The following is a 21,254-nucleotide window of genomic DNA, read 5'->3' as shown; positions in this document are numbered from 1 at the left end:
TAATCTGAGATATGAATCATAAGAAAAAGCCAACCTTAAAAATGTCTTACGGGGCACATTCCATTCTGAGGGAAGAGCTCCTGCAAAGACCCTAAGGCTAATTGGGAAGAGAAAGAGGCCCACCTGACTGAAGAGAGTAAAACAGGATAAATGACCTGAGGTGATTTGTAGGGGCTGAGTAGATATCTGCTAACACAGGAGCTTTGTAGGATACGGAGGGGTTTTCATTCTTAGTGAAATGAGAAAGCCATTGGAAGGACTATAATGATTTTAAGTTTGACTGTGGGGAGGTCCCCATTAAGGAAATTATATCATTATAGAATGTGAGAGCTGGAGGGTACTTTGGAAGGAAACTAGTCTACACTTCCTCTGTGCAGATCAGAAAACGGAAATTCCCAGATAGGTCAAATAATTTACTCATAGTCACAGGCTTTATCTGTGGTAGAATCAAGAATATATTTCCCTCTATCCCTATCCCATTCTAAGCTGTTCTAAGCTATGATATGCCATTCCATTCCATTCTGTGAAGCATGTGCCACCCCACTTGCCTTTCCTCGCAAGTCTCAATTCCCTCATGGCTTTTCTCGCCATCTCTTCTAATGCTGCATAGCCACTACTTCAGATCCCTAAGGACATAATCAGCAGTCAGCTTGTGTTCAGCTGTTCTGTGTTTCCTGGTTCCTTTGTTTGGATCTGGCCCTCTCCCCTCATTCCTTGAACACTTTGCTTATCTGGTAACCACTCAGTCAGATCCCTTTTCCTTTTCCAGTACTGGAGAGTAGACTGTCTCAATTTTTTTTAAAAAGTTATACACAATCCCTGAAATGAGTGGCCCAACCAATCAGTTCACACTGATTTGCATGTTTAAATAACAGATTTAGCTACAAAACTGGTGCATATGGGGGTAATATTGAAAAGAGGAAAAGCTCAGGCAGCTTGTGTCCACAACAGCAAAGGGAGTTGGCATTTCTTGTGTTTTCCGTCTGCCAGTCAAGGTAATCTCTTTCAGTCTGTTTCCCTACCTAGAGGGTAGTGATAGTACCTTGTTCAGGCTTCCACCTGTGCTCCTGTTGAGAGCAATTTTTTCTTCATTGTCGGAAGAGACTCATAGACCTACTTCGTCATTTCTCCTTGATTTAGTCAGATAAAAAGTAGAGACTTTCTGTTTCTTTACTTTTCTCTCCTGTGTTTTACTTGAAAATGATAATGCTGCTTTTGACTTCTTTTTTCTCTGTAAACAAAACTTTTCTATTAACATAAAAGAGCCAAGGGGAGTGTTTCATTAGCAACATCTGATTCTTTTGAAGGTCTGAAGTGACTGTATGCTGAAATTTATATTAAACCCTTTAAAAACACTCTGGAATTTCAGTTTTTGATGGTTTTCTTTGTTTCTTTTTAAAATTTTTACAATATGGTAACTCTAGTCCTAGTGTTTACTAGGAATTACATACATGTATTTGCTATTCTCATTCTGTGGGGGGGCAGGCTAGAATAATCCCAATGGGGGGAGGATCAGAATCACCTGGAAGACTGAGGTGGTGCCTGAGATTTTTCATTTCTGAAAAGTTTCCAGGTCATGCCAAGGAATAAGTTCCAAGGTGGTTCCAAGGAAGCACATTTTGACAACCACTGGTTCGAGGTATTGGCAATGAAAAGTGTCTGAGCTTATGATGGTTAGCTTCCTAGAAATATATGGAAAAAAAGCCACCACTTCTGATGAGGATTATGTCTAAACTATACCAGTCATTTAGTTTTCTACCTTTCCCTGCAGTGGAGAAATTGGTCATGATCTCCTTTTCTCTTACCATTCTTCTCTGAACCTTTCCCAATTTCTAAGCCTGATTTTAAAAAAGAATTTATGAACGCCTAAACATCAGGGGGAAATGTTTCTTATTCTGCATTTTTGATCGTTTCATGGGTTGTTTATAATTTGCATAAAATGCAATTTCATTCACTGGATCCACTACATCATGTTCCTTCTTCATCTCACAGAGGATTTGAGATGGGCTTAACAGAAGCTATGTGAAAGAAAAGATGTAACTCCCAGGATGATTTACTTAAACTCTCTGAACCTCGGTTCTCGGATGTGTAATATAGAGAAAACAAAACTTATTTCACAAGGTTTCGTTAAATATCCAGTGAGGTAGTACATACGACATGTCTGTCATAGCACACAGTAGCACATACTAAGTGATTAATGTTTGTCAAAGTTGTTTTTAATGCTAAAATTACACTGGCCAAAATATGGTTTGCATAGAAACAAATCCCATGCTCAGTGTGCCAAAAGACAGATTTATTTAAAATTTTGAAATAAAATTTCAATCAATTAAAATCAGTGAAGGCAGTCATTTAATAGTCAAAACAACTTGCATTTGCTATCGTATTTTATACTTTTTAAGGCATTATGGGACTAAATCCAAAGGCATAGAGTGATTGTGTTGAAAATTAGAAAGGCATTCTATAGCTGACTTTGCCCATTTACTGCCTATATCCCCTTATTCTCACTACTATACTGCATATAGGCACAACTTCCACCTGCCAGAATCTGCATTTCTTTACCTGACAGCTTTCTGAGGCCACCGAATCCCACTTTTTCCACCTGAGTATGGCTTCACATACTAGGAAATTAACATTCCCCCAACAGGGTTCAACCAATGATGGGAGATGATGTATAAATACCCCAGTGCCCTCACCCCTGAGTGGGATAAACCTGAGACCTGTGTTTCCCAGAGCTTCTTGGCAGGATTAAACTCCAGTCACCAACAGCAATTGCTGGGTTAATAAGTATACCCTTCTAATCTCCATTCTCTTTCCATTCCCCATCTCCCTACCACTGTTTCCTTCACATCGTGCATAAACTACTTATGCTGGAAAGCTCGTCTCAAGGTCGGCCTTCATAGTAACCCACAGACGAATAGCAACACTCCTGTAGTTGAACAAGTTGAGTTTATTACTTTTGGTAATGAGGGAGAATACACACCATGGGCAACCATGGGTTATACGAGTAAGAGAGTATTCAAACCTGTTGTAGGATGTGGGTTTGTGTTAGATGATTTAAGGGAGGGTTTAAGGGCTTTGCTCTGGATTTCATTTTGACACCTAGTAGGAGTAACTCTGTGATTGGGTATCTTAATACATTTTTCCTGGAAGGAGAGAAGACTAGAGAGAGGCTGAAGATACGTAATAATTGATAAAGAAGCAGCAGTGACTCATTAACAGGATGGGGAAGTGTCTGATATTTTCTGGTTTGGACATTGTTTATGTTTTTGTCTATATTCTTACATGATTATGGAGTGGAATTTCTGTCATGATCTGCAGTGGTAACAAAGTAGCATGTCTGATATTGATGTTTTGTGAAACAGTTTATCTTCAACACAAGAATACCAAGGCATAGCTGTACTAGGCCAGCCCCCTCATGTCAGGAATTTCTCTTCTCTTTCTCTTACGCATTTTCAGTTACTGAACACAGCTTTCTTTTAACAAAATATGTTCCAAATATAGCATTAAGAAGACTTATTTCTGTGTTAATTATTCTTTGATTTAAATAATGATATTTGCACTGATTTCAATATTCATCCATCTGAGTAATTTATAAGTGATTTCAATTCTAGACTATGAGATATTTTTGAACCTAGTTAGCATTGAAATATTTGTTTCTTGCTTATTTCACATATGTGTGTGTATATATATGTGTGTGTGTGTGTGTATGTGTGTTTGTGTGTTCTCCACAAATACACATCCACATACAGACTACTTTTCAAACTATTCTGATTAAAGGTCAGTTACATTCTGATTATAAATTTTTTCCTGCAAGTTTCCAATTGTCACTGAACTCAAATTTTTTTTTTAATTTAATTTAATTTATTTATTTTTGGCTGTGTTGGGTCTTCATTGCTGCACGCAGGCTTTCTCTAGTTGCAGTGAGATGGGGGTAGTGGGGACTACTCTTTGTTGTGGTGCGCGGGCTTCTCATTGTGGTGGCTTCTTTTGTTGCAGAGCACGGGCTCTAGGCGCACAGGCTTCAGTAGCTGTGCACAGGCTCAGTAGTTGTGGCGCGCAGGCTCAGTAGTTTTGGCGCATGGGCAGCTTAGTTGCTCCATGACATGTGGGATCTTCCCAGACCAGGGCTCGAACCCATGTCCCCTGCATTGGCAGGTGGATTCTTAACCACTGCACCACCAAGGAAGTCCCATCACTAAACTCAAATTTATGGAAGTGATTGCAGTCAGTAGTGGATTTATTTTTATTAATCTCATTCTAACAGAAATGTTGCAAGGAAGAAAGAATATGATATATAGGAATGCATCTTGAAAGTAAAGTCATTGCCTTGCTATTAAGAGAGCATTGTTTATTTTTCAGAGAGCTAAAGAAGAGGCCCAGCAAAAAGAAGCAAAAGTGAAACTCCTCACTGAGTCTGTAAACAATGTCATAGCTCAAGCTCCAGCTGCAGCACAAGAGGCCTTAAAAAAGGAACTTGACACTCTGACCACCAACTACCAGTGGCTCTGCACCAGGCTGAATGGGAAATGCAAGACTTTGGAAGTCAGTTGCTTTTCTGGATCTTTATCAATTAGTATATGTCAGCTTATGGTTATATGTGAAGCATAGTGATTAAGAACACAAACTCTGGTTTAAGATTACTTAGGCTCAAATTCTTCACTCAGGCACTTACAAGTTTGCAACTGTGGGCCATTTGCTTAACTTCTATAAACCTATTTCCTATCTATAAAATGGACATAAAAATAATACTGATTTCATAGAGTGAGAAAATTAAATAAGCTATTCTATATAAAGTACTTAGCCTAGCACTCAGTACTTGTAAGCCACTCCCAGTCTGTTGTTGTTGTTATGATTATTATTATTATTATTAGGTCACAAAATCCCATGAATAAGTTTTCTCAAGATTTATAGAAACTGGTCTCTCTTTTTTCATATATTTGAATGTCCATAAAGTCATATAATTATCTTAGCAGGAAGGTATTCTGGGGAGAAAGTATATCTTATTATAATTCTCTTTAACAATTGTGGTGCCCTATAGAGTTCTTTACAAGACATATTGTCTAACTAGCTTTTTTCTGGACATTTTACATTATATTAATTTATTATCATAAGTCCTGCCTTATCTTTCCCATATGCTTTACTCCTTAGGTTATGATACTCTGAATATACTTGATAAGAAATTCAGATACCCCAAGTGGTTACCATGTAATTGTAAAATACTGTGAAAATACTGTTTATTAGCAGTTTGTATCATGTCAAGGACGCCAAAACTTTACCTACTACCAAATGCTGAAGCTGCCAGATACTGCACACCAATTGGGCTTTAAATTCAGCCAACTTCTCCTGCATAAACTGAGTCATCTTTGTGAATATAGTTGATAAAGAATTCAGGTGTCCCATTATTGTTGAAGAACATGATTGTTTAGGGAGCTTTTTATATTAAGTGTTTTATGTTTAGAGGCAGATAAAACTCAGACCAATAGAGTAGACCTTTAAAAAATATTAAAACTGTATCCTTCACCCTGTACCCAAGATTTCCAATATTACAACTCCAAGTTTCTCCATTATCAATTCCAGTTCCTTCTTTATTTATCAGTCCCTGTTCATTTTTTATCCAATTCACTCCTCACACACTTGCCTAGTGCCTTCTGTATTCAAGGAACTATTATAGTTGCTGAGAATATAAAGGAAAATCTCTTCAATTGGTGCTATGTCAGTACTACAGAAAATAAAACAAAGAATGGGAAGAGATGACCCTGAAAGTTTCAAGGAAGTCACAACTGATTCAATATCATGTTATATGAGATAAGGACTTTTTATATCTAAGGAAGTGCTTTCTGATCATATTCAAATAAAACATTTAAATATTGTTTTCTTAGGTTCCTAATTTCTTTACATCATCATTATTCTTTGCTTTCTATTATTCATGTTGTTCACTTAAAAATATGCTACTCTGGAGAAATGTCTATTTAGGTCTTCTGCCCATTTTTGGATTGGATTGTTTGTTCATGTACCACAGTGTTCATTGCAGCTCTATTTACAATAGCCAGGATGTGGAAGCAACCTAAGGGTCCATCGACAGATGAATGGATAAAGAAGATGTGGCACATATATACAATGGAATTTTACTCAGCCATAAAAGAAAGGAAACTGAGTTATTTGTAGTGAGGTGGATGGACCTAGAGTCTGTCATGCAGAGTGAAGTAAGTCAGAAAGAGAAAAACAAATACCATATGCTAACACATATATATGGAATCTAAAAAAAAAAAATGGTTCTGAAGAACCTAGGGGCAGGATAGGAATAAAGGCACAGACGTAGAGAATGGACTTGAGGACGCGGGGAGGGGGAAGGATAAGCTGGGACGAAGTGAGAGAGTGTCATGGGCATATATACACTACCAAATGTAAAATAGATAGCTAGTGGGAAGCAGCCGCGTAGCACAGGAGATCAGCTCGATGCATTGTGACCACCTAGAGGGATGGGATTGGGAGGGTGGGAGGGAGACGCCAGAGGGATATATGTATACATAGAGCGGATTCACTTTGTTATACAGCAGAAACTAACACAACACTGTAAAGCAATTATACCCCATTAAAGATGTTAAAAGAAATATGCTACTCCTCCAGAAATCTATTTTGGGGTATGTTTTCCAAAATTAATTAATTTTCATATTAATAACAAAATTTTCAAGATTTTTTATGAATTATCGTTCCATTTCTCATCTGTAATGGCACTTCTAAACTTTCCTCTTCGTGTTAAAGTTATCAAGTTATTTAGTCTCTCTTTATTCCTTCTCCACTGGTTTGGAATATATATGCTATTTATTTTAATGGAACCCTTTATTACCTTAAATACTATCTTGCATACCTTAATCCACAAAGTCCACCAATGATAAATATTTCTGCACACCTAACAATGATATAGCAGAACCACTAGAATCATTTAACTCTGAATTTATTTCCCATCTTCCATATTGTTGTTGCACCCTATTTCTTATCCCCCTAAATTAGTCAGTGCTATTGCCACTGTGTTGTTGAAATTATTATTATTAATATTTATTTAGATTTGCCATCACTATTTTACCAACTTCTGTGATGATTTTTGCTTTTCTGTACCCTTCTTTTGCTTCTGCTCTTTCACTGAGTGTGAATAGCAAGTGCTCTCAGACTTTGTATGACTGAAAATGCCTTTTTTTTTTCGCTCTCAGTGTTGAGGAATGGCCTAGCTGAGCATATAATTACGCTAGGGGAGTTATTTTTTTACAACACTGAAAAATGTTATTCTGTTTTCTTCTGCAATTTCTTGCTGTCAAGAAGTCTGCTGCCAAATTATCGTTTCTTTATAATTTTCTCAGGTACATTTCCATTTTCTCTTTGTCTTTGATGCATTGCAGTTTCAGTCTATCTATGTGTAATTTGCTTTCATTTGTACTTTGTCACCTGGTGTATTAATAAGAACAGAAAGATTCTTTCTTTCTTTGGTGGTCTCCAAAAAACTTTTTTGGAGGTTTTCTTTCTCCTAATCTCTCCATTCCTTCCTAGGGGAACCTTTATTAGATCTATGAAGAATCTCCCCATCCTGTATTCAGATTCTTGGCTTCTCTTTAATATTTTCTATATTCCTATCTCTATCTTTTGGATTCTGGGTAATTTTCTAAAATCCATCTTCCAGTTCTCAAGTTTTCTCTTCACCTGCCTAGTGCATAATTTATTCTTTGACATATAAATACATTCATCTCTGCATTCACATCTATCTATATGTGTGTGTGTTTGTATTTTTTCAAAGGCTGTATTTTCCATTTCTCAATGTTTTACTTAGTTGTTTTGCAAATTTGTCTCTTTTGCATAATCTTCTGCTTTTGTGTAATTCTGTTTTTTCCTTTAAACAATTTAAACTTATGTAATATAGTTGGTTGAGAAATCTCAACTTAATGAGTAATAGCATGAAACAGTTTTGGTTTTCCAGTAACTAAGACCAACCAGGTTAAACTCCATTTTCTGCCTATAGTTGGCTTTTTAATCAGTATTTCAGTCTGATCCTCTAAGTTTTCATTTACTTTTAGTTATTAAAAGTCTCATAATTTTTTTGTTTTTATTTTTTTAATTTTATTTTTGGCTGCGTCCGGTATTTGTTTTTCTCTTTTTGGCTGTGTTTGGTCTTCATTGCTGCGCTCGGACTTTCTTTAGTTGCAGCGAGTGGGGGCTACTCTTCGTTACAGTGCATGGGTTTCTCATTGCGGTGGCTTCTCTTGTTGCGGAGCATGGGCTCTAGGCATGCAGGCTCTAGAGTGCAGGCTCAGTAGTTGTGGTGCACGGGCTTCATTGCTCCGCGGCATGTGGGATCTTCCTGGACCAGGGCTCGAACCCGTCTCTCCTGCATTGGCAGGCGGATTCTTAACCACTGTGCCACCAAGGAAGCCCTAAAAGCCTCATATAAATTTTGATCTCATACTTTATTAAAATCTTCCACCAGCTTAATCTTGTGGGTTCAGTAATTTATACAGATTTGGGAGTGAGAAAAAAAGATCTTACAGTCCTCTTCTCTCAATTTCTGGATAGTAATCTTCTAATTTTAGTATATGGGAGGATAAGGAAGGAAAAATACTCTTCATCTGATGTTCTTTCTTTGGCTGGCTGCAGTTGCTATTAACTGTTTTGTTAATACCCACACACATCTGTGATGATGAGTCTGTTATCACCAGACTCTATAGGTTATCACTACTGATCTGGCTTGTTCTCTATAGGTTTGTTGTGGTCTGATGGAGAGCCCAGTTGGCCTTGTTCACATGGACTTTGAACCCTAGAAAAGATTTCCTAAGCATACATGATAACAGAGTATTCAACAAGAATTTCAGGCTGACTCTTGCCAATAGCCTTATACCACGTTGAAAATTAAACCTTTTTGTCTTACCCACTATATCTCAAATCAGCCTGTGGGCGCTGGCAGATCCCATATTACGTAACTCTTAGGAATGAGAAACTTGAAATAGTTGTCCTTGATCCCTCTTTGGCCATACCAGCATCTCAGTAGGGAATGCATGTCAACCATTCCTTTCTGAATATACCCACCCACTTGAAGAGCATTGCTCTTTTAGATCCTGTAAAGAAAAGGGACCAAGGGACCAGATGAGTTTCCCCTAAACACCCTCATAAAAAGGTAAGAAAAAAGGATTGCCTAACTTTTCAAATTCTCCCCTCTTCATGTTCCCCCAGTGCCCTCCCCATTAGCCATCTCTCTTTAGATGAGGGCTTGTAGAAACATCTAGCAGAAGTTTTAGCAACATGGAATATAGGGAACTTAGCCATTTTATTTCTTAAGTATGAATTCTGGTTGTTAGTCTCAAGAAAAGTAGATCCTACTGGCAACTTTTATCACCAGGCTCAACTTATTTATTATAAAATTTTTAAAACAATGTTCTGTTATCTCTGATCACAATGTATGGATTCTACCATTTGTTACAACTGTTGACTCCCTCTAATGGTAGTGAATTTTGTCACACGCTTGTAATTTTTTTGTTTGTGAGCTCATCTGTAGTAGGAATTATATTTTACTGGAAATCCCTTCTGTGCTAGGCTATTGGAGGGTCCTTATGAGTCTTTTCTATTTGTCCCTACCAGAGTCTGAGAGATGTTATGTTCTATCCTCATGTGACATAAACTTAGGTTTCACTTCCTTACCGGTGGATCCTTATCTTCCAACCAAAATCCAAAGGATCCTCAGCTTTCTTGCTAATTCCTTATACTCCAGTGGATGGGGATTTTATAGTTCTTGTTTCCAGGAGAGGTGACACTCAGCTTTACGCTTTTCCATCTCCCTGGAATGCATGAGACCAATGCCTCTTTTCCCATCCCAAATTAGTTTTGAATACCCCAGCTTTTATGTTCTGATATGCCAATATTTTGTTAAGCTTGGTTTCCCAACCTTTAGTGCACTTAACTTCCCCTTTTATTTCTGCCACCTGAGGATTTTTCATACTTGTTTCATAAATCAGCTGTAAATTGAAAAGGTTTTTTTAAAATATTTTATCTAGCATTTTAATATGACTGGATCAGGTTGGGGGGAGGGTTTACCACATCAGCTCCATTTTGAATGGAAGTTTCCTTTTTCATTTGTACTTTCTTCAAAGTCACTTTGAATTTGGTGATTTCAAGGTAATTTTAAGTTCCAAACTGTTAACAGTTATTCTAAGTGGCTTTTAGCTCCAATTCAGGCTGTAAGACTATATTTTATTTTGCAAAAGTGACCTGTAAAGCCAGTACATTCAGCCTCTCCAGCTGTGTCCTTCAGATGCATTGAGGACACAAGAGGCCATCCATCCTGATGGTTAAATCAGCAAGGTAGTTCATTATCTCAATCTGCACCAAAGTTAATAAGACACATTACCAATCGCATCTCCTTATCTTCAAAGCTCTAAAGTACCCTCGGGTATTAGATGGGATATTTATATTTTCCCACTGGGATCTTTGCCCAGAAGGAAGACAGCCTGTAGTCCAGCAGGAGCTGGAAATGACCCAGATTTAAGATTTCTATCACTTTTTAAAGCAAAATACTTAATTTCACTTTCTGTAATAAACTGTACATAAAATACTAAGCAAGAATTGGTAGGCTAGCAAGGCAGGTTAGACTGATACTTTTCATCAGTTAGAGAGAGAATGTTCTCCATCATTTGCAAGGGCTATGAGCAAAGGTGAAAATATGGGGAATCTGATAGAATTTTTAGAATTTTTAGTTTCTCCTAAAATAAAACTTCCTTCCTAGGCTTCATTTTTGGTTGTGGGGGAGGGATTGCAGGTGGTAGTGATTGCACTGCTATACCTATAAATTTGCCCAATATTTCCAACCTGTAAGCTAATAGAAAATGACTCTTTTAATATTCTTATCCTCTAATGCATCTTCCTACTTTTTCCCAGCAGACATAACCCTAATCCAGAAAAGTGTCTTTATTATTTCTCTGCTTAAAAAAAAATATATCATACACATGTGGATGCCTAAACAATATACTGCTTAACTTTGCTTGTTTTGAGGGTTGTAGAAAGTGGTAACCTATAATATATTGTTTTCTGGGGCTAGCTCTTTTTGTTCAGCATTTTTGTGTCTGGGCCTCATCCATATGGCTCTCTTTGGTGAAGTTTTCATTTTTGCTTCTGTATTCTCTGTGTAAATATGATACAGTGTATTTGTACATTTTCTTGCCACTGGACATTAAGGTTCATTTCCTTCTTTTTTTATTTTGGTTATTACAAAAAGTACTGAAATGAACATTCTTGTAACTCTCTTTGTTGTCCATCCAAACCAGTTTCTCTGAGGATGTGTATGGAAAAGTGGAGTTGCTGGGTTGTTAGGTATGTGAATATTCACCTTACTGGGAATGACATTGTTTTCCAAAATGATCATTCTAATATACACACCTATCAGCAATAAATACAAATTTGTGTTAATGTGTATCTTCTCTCACACTTGGAATTGTCAAACTTCTCATTTGTGTCAGTCAACGTGTTAAATATCTCACTGTAATCCTGACATACATTCTCCTGGTTACTAATGAGTCTGAACATATTTGTGAATGTTTATCACATGTATCTTTTTCTTTCAAATACTGGTTCAGGATTTTGTTTCATTTTTCTATTAGGTTATATGTTCATCTTTTAACTGATTCAGTGTGCCTTTCATATTCATCTATTTCCAGTTTTGCAATTGTTTTCTTCAAGTTTGAGGCTGTTTTTCAATTTCTTGTGTTCTTTGATGAGTAGGTTTTAATTCTCATGTAATTAAATTTATTTATCTCTTTCTTATGGTCAGTTTTTACGAAATGTCTTATTTTAGATATTCTTCCCCATCCCAAGGTCAAAAAAAGTCTCTTCTATATTCTTCTGGTAGCAGTCTTAAAATTTTGCTTTTTCATATATGAGTACTTTTGAATATTAATTAGTTTTTACAGTGTATATCAAAAGCCATTGAAAAATAAAAATATCTTCAAAATAGTTCATATTCATATTTCTAATAACATACCACAAGGAAATAATTTAAAATATGGAAAAATTCATATTCATGATGATGGTCACCAGAAAGATATAATAGCAAACAAAACTAAGGAAACCAAACTATAGCTACTTAAATGAAACCTTAGATTTTTATTAAAAAATATACCTAACAATATACAAAAAAATATAGGATATAATGTTTATTAAAAAGAGCTATAGTTAAATCCATACTATACTTTTAACTATCTAGTTATTTATATATGATAAAATTTAGAGGAGGTCCCAGAAAGTGGTAATAGTTGATGTGTTGGGATGTTAGGTTTATACGTGCAATTTTATATATGCTTTTATTCTTTCTATTTCCCAGACTGTAATGTGTTTTTTTTTGTTTATTTTTACATCTTTATTGGAGTATAATTGCTTTACAATGGTGTGTTAGTTTCTGCTTTATAACAAAGTGAATCAGTTATACATATACATATGTTCCCATATCTCTTCCCTCTTGCATCTCCCTCCCTGCCACCCCCCCATCCCACCCCTCTAGGTGGTCACAAAGCACCGAGCTGATCTCCCTGTGCTCTGCGGCTGCTTCCCACTAGCTATCTATTTTACATTTGGTAGTGTATATATGTCCATGCCACTCTCTTGCTGTGTCCCAGCTTACCCTTCCCCCTCCCCATATCCTCAAGTCCATTCTCTAGTAGGTCTGTGTCTTTATTCCTGTCTTACCCCTAGGTTCTTCATGACATTTTTTCCCCTTAAATTCCATATATATGTGTTAGCATACGGTATTTGTCTTTCTCTTTCTGACTTACTTCACTCTATATGACAGACTCTAGGTCCATCCACCTGATTACAAACAGCTCAATTTCATTTCTTTTTATGGCTGAGTAATATTCCATTGTATATATGTGCCACATCTTCTTTATCCATTCATCCGATGATGGACACTTAGGTTGTTTCCATCTCCGGGCTATTGTAAATAGAGCTGCAGTGAACATTTTGGTACATGACTTTTTTGAATTTTGGTTTTCTCAGGGTATATGCCCAGTAGTGGGATTGCTGGGTCATATGGTAGTTCTATTTGTAGTTTTTTAAGGAACCTCCATACTGTTCTCCATAAGGCTGTACCAATTCTCATTCCCAGCAGCAGTGCAAGAATGTTCCCTTTTCTCCACACCCTCCGCAGCATTTTTTGTTTCTAGATTTTTTGATGATGGCCATTTGGACTGGTGTGAGATGACATCTCATTGTAGTTTTGATTTGCATTTCTCTAATGATTAATGATGTTGAGCATTGTTTCATGTGTTTGTTGGCAGTCTGTATATCTTCTTTGGAGAAATGTCTGTTTAGGACTTCGGCCTATTTTTGGATTGGATTGTTTGTTCTTTTGTTATTGAGCTGCATGAGCTGCTTATAAATTTTGGAGATTAATCCTTTGTCAGTTGCTTCATTTGCAAATATTTTCTCCCATTCTGAGGGTTGTCTTTTGGTCTTGTTTATGGTTTCCTTTGCTGTGCAAAAGCTTTGAAGTTTCATTAGGTGCCATTTGTTTATTTTTGTTTTTATTTCCATTTCTCTAGGAGGTGGGTCAAAAAGGATCTTGCTGTGATTTATGTCATAGAGTGTTCTACCTATGTTTTCCTCTAAGAGTTTGATAGTTTCTGGCCTTACATTTAGGTCTTTAATTCATCTGGAGCTTATTTTTGTGTATGGTGTTAGGGCGTGATCTAATCTCATACTTTTACATGTACCCGTCCAGTTTTCCCAGCACCACTTACTGAAGAGGCTGGCCTCTCTCCACTGTACATTCCTGCCTCCTTTATCAAAGATAAGGTGACCATATGTGCGTGGGTTTATCTCTGGGCTTTCTATCCTGTTCCATTGATCTATCTTTCTGTTTTTGTTCCAGTACCATACTATCTTGATTACTGTAGCTTTGTAGTATAGTCTGAAGTCAGGGAGCCTGATTCCTCCAGCTCCGTTTTTCGTTCCCAAGATTGCTTTGGCTATTCGGGGTCTTTTGTGTTTCCATACAAATTGTGAATTTTTTTGTTCTAGTGCTCTGAAAAATGCCAGTGGTAGTTTCATAGGGATTGCGTTGAATCTGTAGATTGCTTTGGGTAGTAGAGTCCTTTTCACAATGTTGATTCTTCCAATCCAAGAACATGGTATATCTCTCTATCTATTTGTATCATCTTTAATTTCTTTCATCAGTGTCTTATAATTTTCTGCATGCAGGTCTTTTGTCTCCTTAGGTAGGTTTATTCCTAGATATTTTATTCTTTTTGTTGTAGTGGTAAATGGGAGTGTTTTCTTGATTTCACTTTCAGATTTTTCATCATTAATGTATAGGAATGCAAGAGATTTCTGTGCATTAATTTTGTATCGTGCTACTTTACCAAATTCATTGATTAGCTCTAGTAGATTTCTGGTAGCATCTTTAGGATTCTCTATGTATAGTATCATGTAATCTGCAAACAGTGACACCTTACTTATTCTTTTCCGACTTGGATTCCTTTTTTTTGTTTTTTGTTTTTTTGCGGTATGCGGGCCTCTCACTGCTGTGGCCTCTCCCGTTGCGGAGCAACAGGCTCCGGACGCGCAGGCCCATCGGCCATGGCTCATGGGCATAGCCACTCCGCAGCATGTGAGATCTTCCCGGACCGGGGCACGAACCCGTGTCCCCTGCATCGGCAGGTGGACTCTCAACCACTGCGGCACCAGGGAAGCCCTTGGATTCCTTTTATTTCCTTTTCTTCTCTGACTGCTGTGGCTAAAACTTCAAAACCTGTGTTGAATCAGAGTGGTGAGAGTGGGCAACCTTGTCTTGTTCCTGATCTTAGTGGAAATGCTTTCAGTTTTTCACCATTGAGGACGATGTTGGCTGTGGGTTTGTCATATATGGCCTTTATTATGTTGAGGAAAGTTCCCTCTATGCCTACTTTCTGCAGGGCTTTTATCGTAAATGGGTGTTGATTTTTTTCAAAAGCTTTCTCTGCATCTCTTGAGATGATCATATGGTTTTTCTCCTTCAGTTTGTTAATGTGGTGTATCACGTTGATTGATTTGCATATATTGAAGAATCATTGAATTCCTGGAATAAACCCCACTTGATCATGGTGTATGATCCTTTTAATGTGCTGTTGGATTCTGTTTGCTAGTATTTTGTGGAGGATTTTTGCATCTATGTTCATCAGTGATATTGGCCTGTAGTTTTCTTTCTTTGTGACATCCTTTTGGTATCAAGGTGATGGTGGCCTCATAGAATGAGTTTGGGAGTGTTCCTCCCTCTGCTATATTTTGGAAGAGTTTGAGAAGAACCAGACTGTAATGTTGATGAATTATTTTTTTATTTAAAAAAGTAAATGACTGAGTCTTGAATTTATTCATGTAATAAAATATTTTGTTAATGATTTGTAATTATGGACATATTAGATGCTCAAAATGACTAGTTGCATTTTCAATGATCTACAAAGAAAAGGTAAAAAATATGTTTTATTTTTAGAAGTTTTAAAAATGGAAATGGCAAAATCGCACACTCACTGTTCTATCAAAATATTTCATTTGTGATATACATTTCTTTCACAGGAAGTTTGGGCATGTTGGCATGAGTTATTGTCATACTTGGAGAAGGCAAACAAGTGGCTAAATGAAGTAGAATTTAAACTTAAGGCCACTGAAAATATTCCTGGTGGAGCTGAGGAAATCTCTGAGGTGCTAGATGTAAGTTGTGAATTAATATAATTGTGATAATTTATATGCATTATTGAAAGATGTCAAGAATCAAATAGAAAATAAATTCAAAGAAAACCAGGCAGAGTGTATAGTTGCTATTCCTTCCCCAGCACCAGCACTTGGGATGAAACCTTTGATTCCTCTCTGAACCTTCCAGTGTTAAGATTTTAAAGAGAATTTAAATAACCTCTTAGAGAGGACATATGCCTTTTGCTATATCACTATGTTCTATGTTTACATTTTTCTTTACCTGCTTAAATCTACTACAGACCTGCAAAGACAGTTTGAATGCACAGTTTTGCTCCATTGGAGTAGAGATAAACAGGATGATAATGTAAAACATTATTTCCAGTTTAAAAGCTACCTTCACTGAGTTGGAACATATTTTTAATTATTTAAAATCATAAATTTATACCTTACAGAATGTTTCAAAGTATTAAATAGGCATGCTTTGATATTGGAAATGTATCTTTAAAATGTTCATACATTTTAGTACATAGAGAATTTTAGTACATTTTCAAGTTTTATTTTGGAGATATTTAAAAAGTAAAATTTGAAGGAGTTTGCATGTATAAGCTTTGATTTATGTGAATTTCTGACAATCATTTATGTCCTATGCATTTTATTGTACTTTTGGATAATCCTTTATATGTAATGAATATGTAGTTTTAGCCTATGTATTGTGTGTAGAGCCACTTGTAGTGCAGCCCCTTTGTAAATCTGCTAAAATAAGGTACATAAATTAATCACAATGTGAAGAAAATGTGAAATGTTTTTGAGTGAATAGAATTGGAATCCTGGGACATTGTAGCAGAAACCTGGGCATGATTATATCCAACTTCCTTACTTTTGCAAGAGAATTGTAAAACTTGAAGAGGTATCAAAGAACAATGAGAGAGGCCTCAAATAGACTATAATTATGTCCCTGTCCTATTCAGAGATGTTCAGTGACCAAACATTCGTTGTGAACTAACAGTGTGAAGCATCTTCCAAAAAAGATGAAACAAACTTGCAAAGTTATACCGCATGAGTAAAAGGGTCATGGCCAGAACAAAGGATGTGATCATGCACTTATCCTACTAAATGAACAGATTGAAGGACCTCATCCTTGTTTTTATTGTCTCCCAGTCCAAATATGGCTACTTTACCTGTAAGCCGTATATGTGTGAAAAAGTGTGAAGGCCAGAGGGATTTCTTCTAAAGTACTGTGACTTTTTTTTTTCATGTGAGAAGGGAAACTCTGCTCTTGAATTTCTACCTGTGTACATTGTCAGAATCATGTCACTTGGCCATCACTAGCTATAAGAGAAGTTGGGAAATTGAGTGTCTTACCTTCCAGGTTTTATAGTAGAGAGCCTCAGAGAAGAAGGTGGCCGTGAATCATTTTTTATGTACCCCATTCCATAGTCCTGCCACAAGCCCATGAAGATTGACATGGAGCAACATCATAGTTTTGAAATAACAATGATCTTTCATGTTTTGTTGTCCCAATTAAATATTGCTTTAAGTTGCTTATAACTTAATTATATGTGAATCAGAAGATACTGAGCATTTTGGGTTAGTTCAATGGATTTAGAAAAAGAAGTGAAATAGTAATTATTGCAAATGTATTTCAGTCACTTGAAAATTTGATGCAACATTCAGAGGATAACCCAAATCAGATTCGCATATTGGCACAGACCCTAACAGATGGCGGAGTCATGGATGAACTGATCAATGAGGAACTCGAGACATTTAATTCTCGTTGGAGAGAACTACATGAAGAGGTATGACAAGAAGAGTGAAAAAATCTCTTTAAACTAATTTGCATGAAGACTAGCAAATACCTTTATGCCTCTCAGTCAAAATGAGGAATAATTTAAATATTAGCTCAGCTTCCAGGTTGTAGAAACTTTCAAGTTCTAGACATGGATGAAATATTTATATGTGTATCATATCATTTTTATCTTACTAAAACTTTATAAAGTATGGGTTTTAATAGGAAACCTGAGACAGACCAAGTACAGTAACTCGCTCAAATCTTCACATGAGTAAATAGTTAATCTGGTGTTCAAAATAGGATCTTATCTGACCACAGTTCTTTTCCATATGCAAGATTAACTAATGTGTGTAGGTATCGTCACCTCTCTCTCTCTGTTTCTCTGTTCAAACATGTACACACATGTTTGTTATGGTCATATATAATCTGTTAATAATACATGTGATTTTATTAGTGCCCAAGATATTGGATATTGTTTATTGTTCCCAAATAATATGAGTTTGTATTTATATATAACAGAGGGGTTTTCATATTTAAAAATTAATACATATGGTGTGAATTTTTCAAATCAAAATTGAAAAAAATAACATATTTTTATGAATCCAACAATATTTTGCATACAGTCTCCTAAATCAAGAATGGATTATTTGTCAAGAAGGAAAAAAAAATTCATAATGAGATTTACTTTCGTATCTGATTGCTAAGTGCATCTATAACATGTGAGACACTGAAGGTTTGGTAATAAGTCAGAAAAAGTATCTGTACTTCACTACTTATAGTCATTGATTAATTAAGCAAAAAATTATTCATTTCTTAGTGTGTTCCAGAACGTGAAAACAAATAATATCCTTATAAGATGCAAAATGTTGGGTTAAAAGTTACAACAGAGGATTAGAGAACATAGAAAAGGACACAGACTTGTGTGGGTCAGCAGTGAAAGGTATTTGGGGTAACTTTCCTAGAGAAGATTTGTTGTAAACTACATTTTTAAATTAGAGTAGGAGACAGCCAAATGGGCAAGAGTAAGAGGGTGATTCCAGGCAGGCAGCCACCAGCAGCTACAGAAAATTGGAAGTATTTGGTTTTGCTAAAACACAGAATGCAAATGGGAGTCTGGTTGAAGGTGAGCCTGAACAAGTAAGCATGAGTGAGATTGCTAAGGGAGATCTATGCTTCACAAAAAGCCTGCTGTAGAGCCATGCACTTAGGGAACCACTGAAAGGTTTAACTTATAAGGGGGAAGGAGAAGAGAGGTGCCACCATCAGATTACGTTACCTCTGTGGAGACTGGACAGTGGGGTGGGGGGTCTAAGAGACAGGGAGACTGCAGGCAATGAGACCAAGTAAGAAGCGATACTTTTAGCTCAGTTGAAGGCAAGGCCGTTGGTGATAGATACAGAGCAAATGCAAAATTCAGAAGAGTATCTGGGTTTCTGACTCAGGTGATTGAGTATCAGATATTTTTCAGAAACAACTATGAGAAAGTAAGAAAAAACAAGTTTGGAGGTGAAAGATCACATGTCATTTTTTACCCCCATTGAGCCAGACATGTCTAAGTTTGATATTAATCAAAAGCAACCCGAGTGAAGGAAGGACAAGTGAGTGCATGGGGAGAATGGAGAATGAAATGTTGGAAGTCTGATAAAGGATGCTTTTATGAGTGAGTTTCCATTGGGAATTACTGAGCTCAGTCCCACTGGGAGCTTTAAAGAAATCAGGTAGAACACCAGTGTCATAGAGCTCACTTAGAATTGTCCCGCTGGGCTAATGGAAGCTGGAACATTTGTCCACCAATTTTCCTCCCTTTGTGTTTGAGGATTGCCCTTGGGTGCATAAAATCCCAGTACTTCTGGGCGGCCTAGAGCAGTAAAATTGAGAAATGTGGGGGCTTAAGGTGGGAATCTAGCACTGCGTGCACATACTGGCCACCAAAGCTTCAAGTGAACTTAGAGGTTCTGAGGCTAAGAGGTTATGTGGCTGGGCAGCAACAGGATCTGCTGCAGTACTTACGGAGAACCCAGGTGGAGATATTCCCTAATCCAGTAAGAGAGAGTTACACAGCCCTAAAGTTAAAGAGAGTGATTCAGACTAGTTACACAGATGGGGAATTTGTCAGGCTACGTGCTAATTAAAACTGCAGAGTTCCTGAGATCATCCCAAATAAGCCAAAAGAAAAAGAATCAGACAGAATTTCAGAGTTATACCCCATATCAAGTTTTCAGCTGAGGAAACAGTGTCTACAAAGGAGATGAGAAGAATGATCAGAGGTAAGAGGAGACGCAAGTTAAAACCAGGGTGCTTAGCAGGTAGCAGTTTATAAAGAGGAGTCATGAAAAACTGTCAAGTATGGGTGGAGAAACCCAGTAAGATGAAGACAGAATTGGGCAAAAAGGATGTCACTTGTGACCTTTCCTAGAGCAGTTTTGATGGAGTTTTCCTGAGGATAGAGAGACTCTGGTGACAGTGCGATACAGAAGATATTAGAGAAAAGGACAGGGAAGGCAAGTGTGCACGATCCTTGTGAGGAGCTTGGCTGTGAAGGCAAAGAAAGGTCCTAAGGAGGGATGGTAGCTATGACGGTATGCAGGGAACCTTTTGTTATTTACATGGGGGAGAAGTTTGATCATGTTTATACACTGGAAAGAAAGAAGTCCTGATTAGCAGAGACTCCAGACAATCCTTAATCCTGCACTACCTTTGTTTAGTAGTCTAATCATACTTTCTCCATATCAATATAAGGGACTACGGACTGGAAATAGGCGATTCTAAACAGTCCTTTAGCCCTTGACCCTATCGCACTGTTACTGGACGTGGGCAGAAGTAGGTATTCCGAGGTGGCAACTAGGTCAGAGGTCATTTACATTTGGATTTTGATATAGAATTGGAATGTGCTTGTATTTGTATTTGAATTTTAGTGTCAGGTTAGAAATTAGGGTTCAATCAAAAAAGAAAGTCAAAAGGCACACTGTAAAACTGATTTTGGCTAAGCTGTGAAGAGGCCCAGATTTTAATCATTAACCATGTTCAGTGTTTGTCTATTCTGTCCTTAGGAGTAGACCAGTCTCTAATCCTGATCTTGGCATCAGCCTCATTTATGTAATGCTCTTGCAAACCTTTAGCAACACAAAAAACTACTTATGTCTTTACATTTCAAAGGTCTCTGTTGTGGAACCTGGTATTTCCCCCAAATAGATAATTCAACTCAACAACAAACCTTGATTGAACGCTTATTTTGCTGTATCCAAACTGAGTTTTAAAGCATTGAAATTTGAATCAGAAAATCTTGGGTTGGAATAGCCCTTGGTATTAATCAGGGTCAGACAGGTAACAGAAAACAGGTTACACAGTAACTTGAACAGGGAACGTTTAATACAAATAAGTATTAAGTAATTACTGGGAATTAATTTTTAAGAGGAAACAGAAGAGAACTCCAAAGAATTCCCTAGAACCAAGGGATAGTACGCAGGGAAGGAACTGACTTGGAAAGTGAGGGGCTCTGCCCAAGGCTGGGATTCAAACCTGTTTGGAAAGAGTATGTCTCCAGAGCATGAGATGACAAAGAAGTTCGCTGGGTTGACCCAAACCAGAGCTAGTATGTAGTCAGTGGGCTGAAGCTTGTGTGAAGGGAATCTTGGAGTGGGATGATGACAAAATTCATGGGGAGGTAACCTGCGGGGGCTGCTATTGAATTTTCTGGGAAGCTAGAGGGGATTGCCTGTTGGACTCACTGGGAAGCTAGCTACAGTAGGGGCCACTGAATTTAGGGAAACCAGCT

At 37.2% G+C, this 21,254-nt stretch overlaps 1 protein-coding gene across 3 annotated transcripts in view; it reads left to right on the top strand.

Annotated features, from left to right (window-relative positions):
- DMD (dystrophin) overlaps positions 1-21,254 on the top strand; it is a 2,234,319-nt gene that overhangs the window by 866,063 nt on the left and 1,347,002 nt on the right. For all 3 annotated transcript variants that reach the window (XM_027096086.1, XM_027096084.1, XM_027096085.1), the window contains exons 27-29: positions 4,360-4,542; positions 15,574-15,708; positions 17,337-17,486. In XM_027096086.1, the coding sequence (XP_026951887.1) occupies positions 4,360-4,542; positions 15,574-15,708; positions 17,337-17,486 (468 nt within the window). The remainder of the gene's footprint in view (positions 1-4,359; positions 4,543-15,573; positions 15,709-17,336; positions 17,487-21,254) is intronic.

Source organism: Aethalodelphis obliquidens, unplaced genomic scaffold (genome assembly GCF_003676395.1).
Source record: "Aethalodelphis obliquidens isolate GAN/ISIS:26980383/991018 unplaced genomic scaffold, ASM367639v1 scaffold98, whole genome shotgun sequence".
NCBI classification, from domain to species: Eukaryota; Metazoa; Chordata; class Mammalia; order Artiodactyla; family Delphinidae; genus Aethalodelphis; species Aethalodelphis obliquidens.
The sequence above is the reverse complement of the archived record's forward strand: the minus strand, read 5'-3'. Positions and strand labels throughout refer to the sequence as shown.